Here is a 1,004-nt window from a genome sequence, read left to right on the forward strand (position 1 = left end):
GCCCTGGGCTTTCCCAGGATAACGGCTGAACAGCGCTGGGGTCTGAGACGCACACAGGAGCCCAGCTCTGACCTTGCAGGGGGGGTCTCAGACAGAAGTAGGGGCAGGGGCGTGTCTCGCTGCGGAACCTTGGAACCACGACCCAGAGGCCCGCCCACCAGCTCTCTGCGCCTGCGCACGGGTTCTTGGGCCCTGCCTATCCAGCACCACCTACCCCCCTGGCACCTGCTTGCCTGGCACCTGCTTGTGGGATGTTGGCGGACAAAGTTCCAGATCTAAGTGAGCTCACCTTCCTCCCGCACGTGTACGAGCAATAGCTTTGAATCTTGTGCACACACTTCTTGTGGCAGGTCATCTTGCACACTACGAGGTCACAGGGTGGAGGGAAAAGGGGATGGTCGTTACAGAGGGGTTCCCCAGGTCCCATTGGCTGGGACCGGACAACGTCACACTTTAAAACATTTTAAAATGGGGGCCAGCAGGTGGCGCAGTGGTTAAGGCGCTGGATTCCCAAGTGTCCGCGGTTGAGTCTCGGACCCAGTGGCTTGAAACTCAAGCCAGGTGTATATGCATGTTCCAGAAGAATGGAGGTGACGGGGCTGCAGTGTGGCCGTTCCCCCTGGGGGTGATGTCTCACTCCCCGTCTGTCTCTCTGTCTCTAGAAAACACACGTGCCATATACCAAAAATCTCCCCTAAAAATATTTATTGGGACCAGCAGGTAGCGTAATGGTAATGTCGCTGGACTCCCACGTAGTAGTCTGTGGTTCAAGTCTTGGACCTGGTGAACTTAAAACACACGCTGGGCACATGTGTGTGCCCAAGATCCCGAGACGAGGATGGAGAAGGGACTGAAGCTTGGGCATTCCCGCCCACCCCCAGAGGGAGTGATTTCTCAATTTTTGTCTTTCGGCTGAGTGCATGTGCCCTATAGCAAAAATTTCTCTTGGAAAAACAAAACAAAAAAACTTACCATCTTCTAAAAAAAAAAAAAAAACTATTGTT

At 53.8% G+C, this 1,004-nt stretch overlaps 1 protein-coding gene across 1 annotated transcript in view; it reads right to left on the bottom strand.

The window, feature by feature from the left end:
- MYO9B (myosin IXB) overlaps positions 1-1,004 on the bottom strand; it is an 88,921-nt gene that overhangs the window by 7,099 nt on the left and 80,818 nt on the right. The window contains 1 exon segment of the mRNA XM_027771286.1: positions 290-451. Coding sequence (XP_027627087.1) covers positions 290-451 — 162 coding nt within the window.

Source organism: Tupaia chinensis, unplaced genomic scaffold (assembly GCF_000334495.1).
Source record: "Tupaia chinensis unplaced genomic scaffold, TupChi_1.0 Scaffold000201_1, whole genome shotgun sequence".
In the NCBI taxonomy this organism is placed as follows: domain Eukaryota; kingdom Metazoa; phylum Chordata; class Mammalia; order Scandentia; family Tupaiidae; genus Tupaia; species Tupaia belangeri.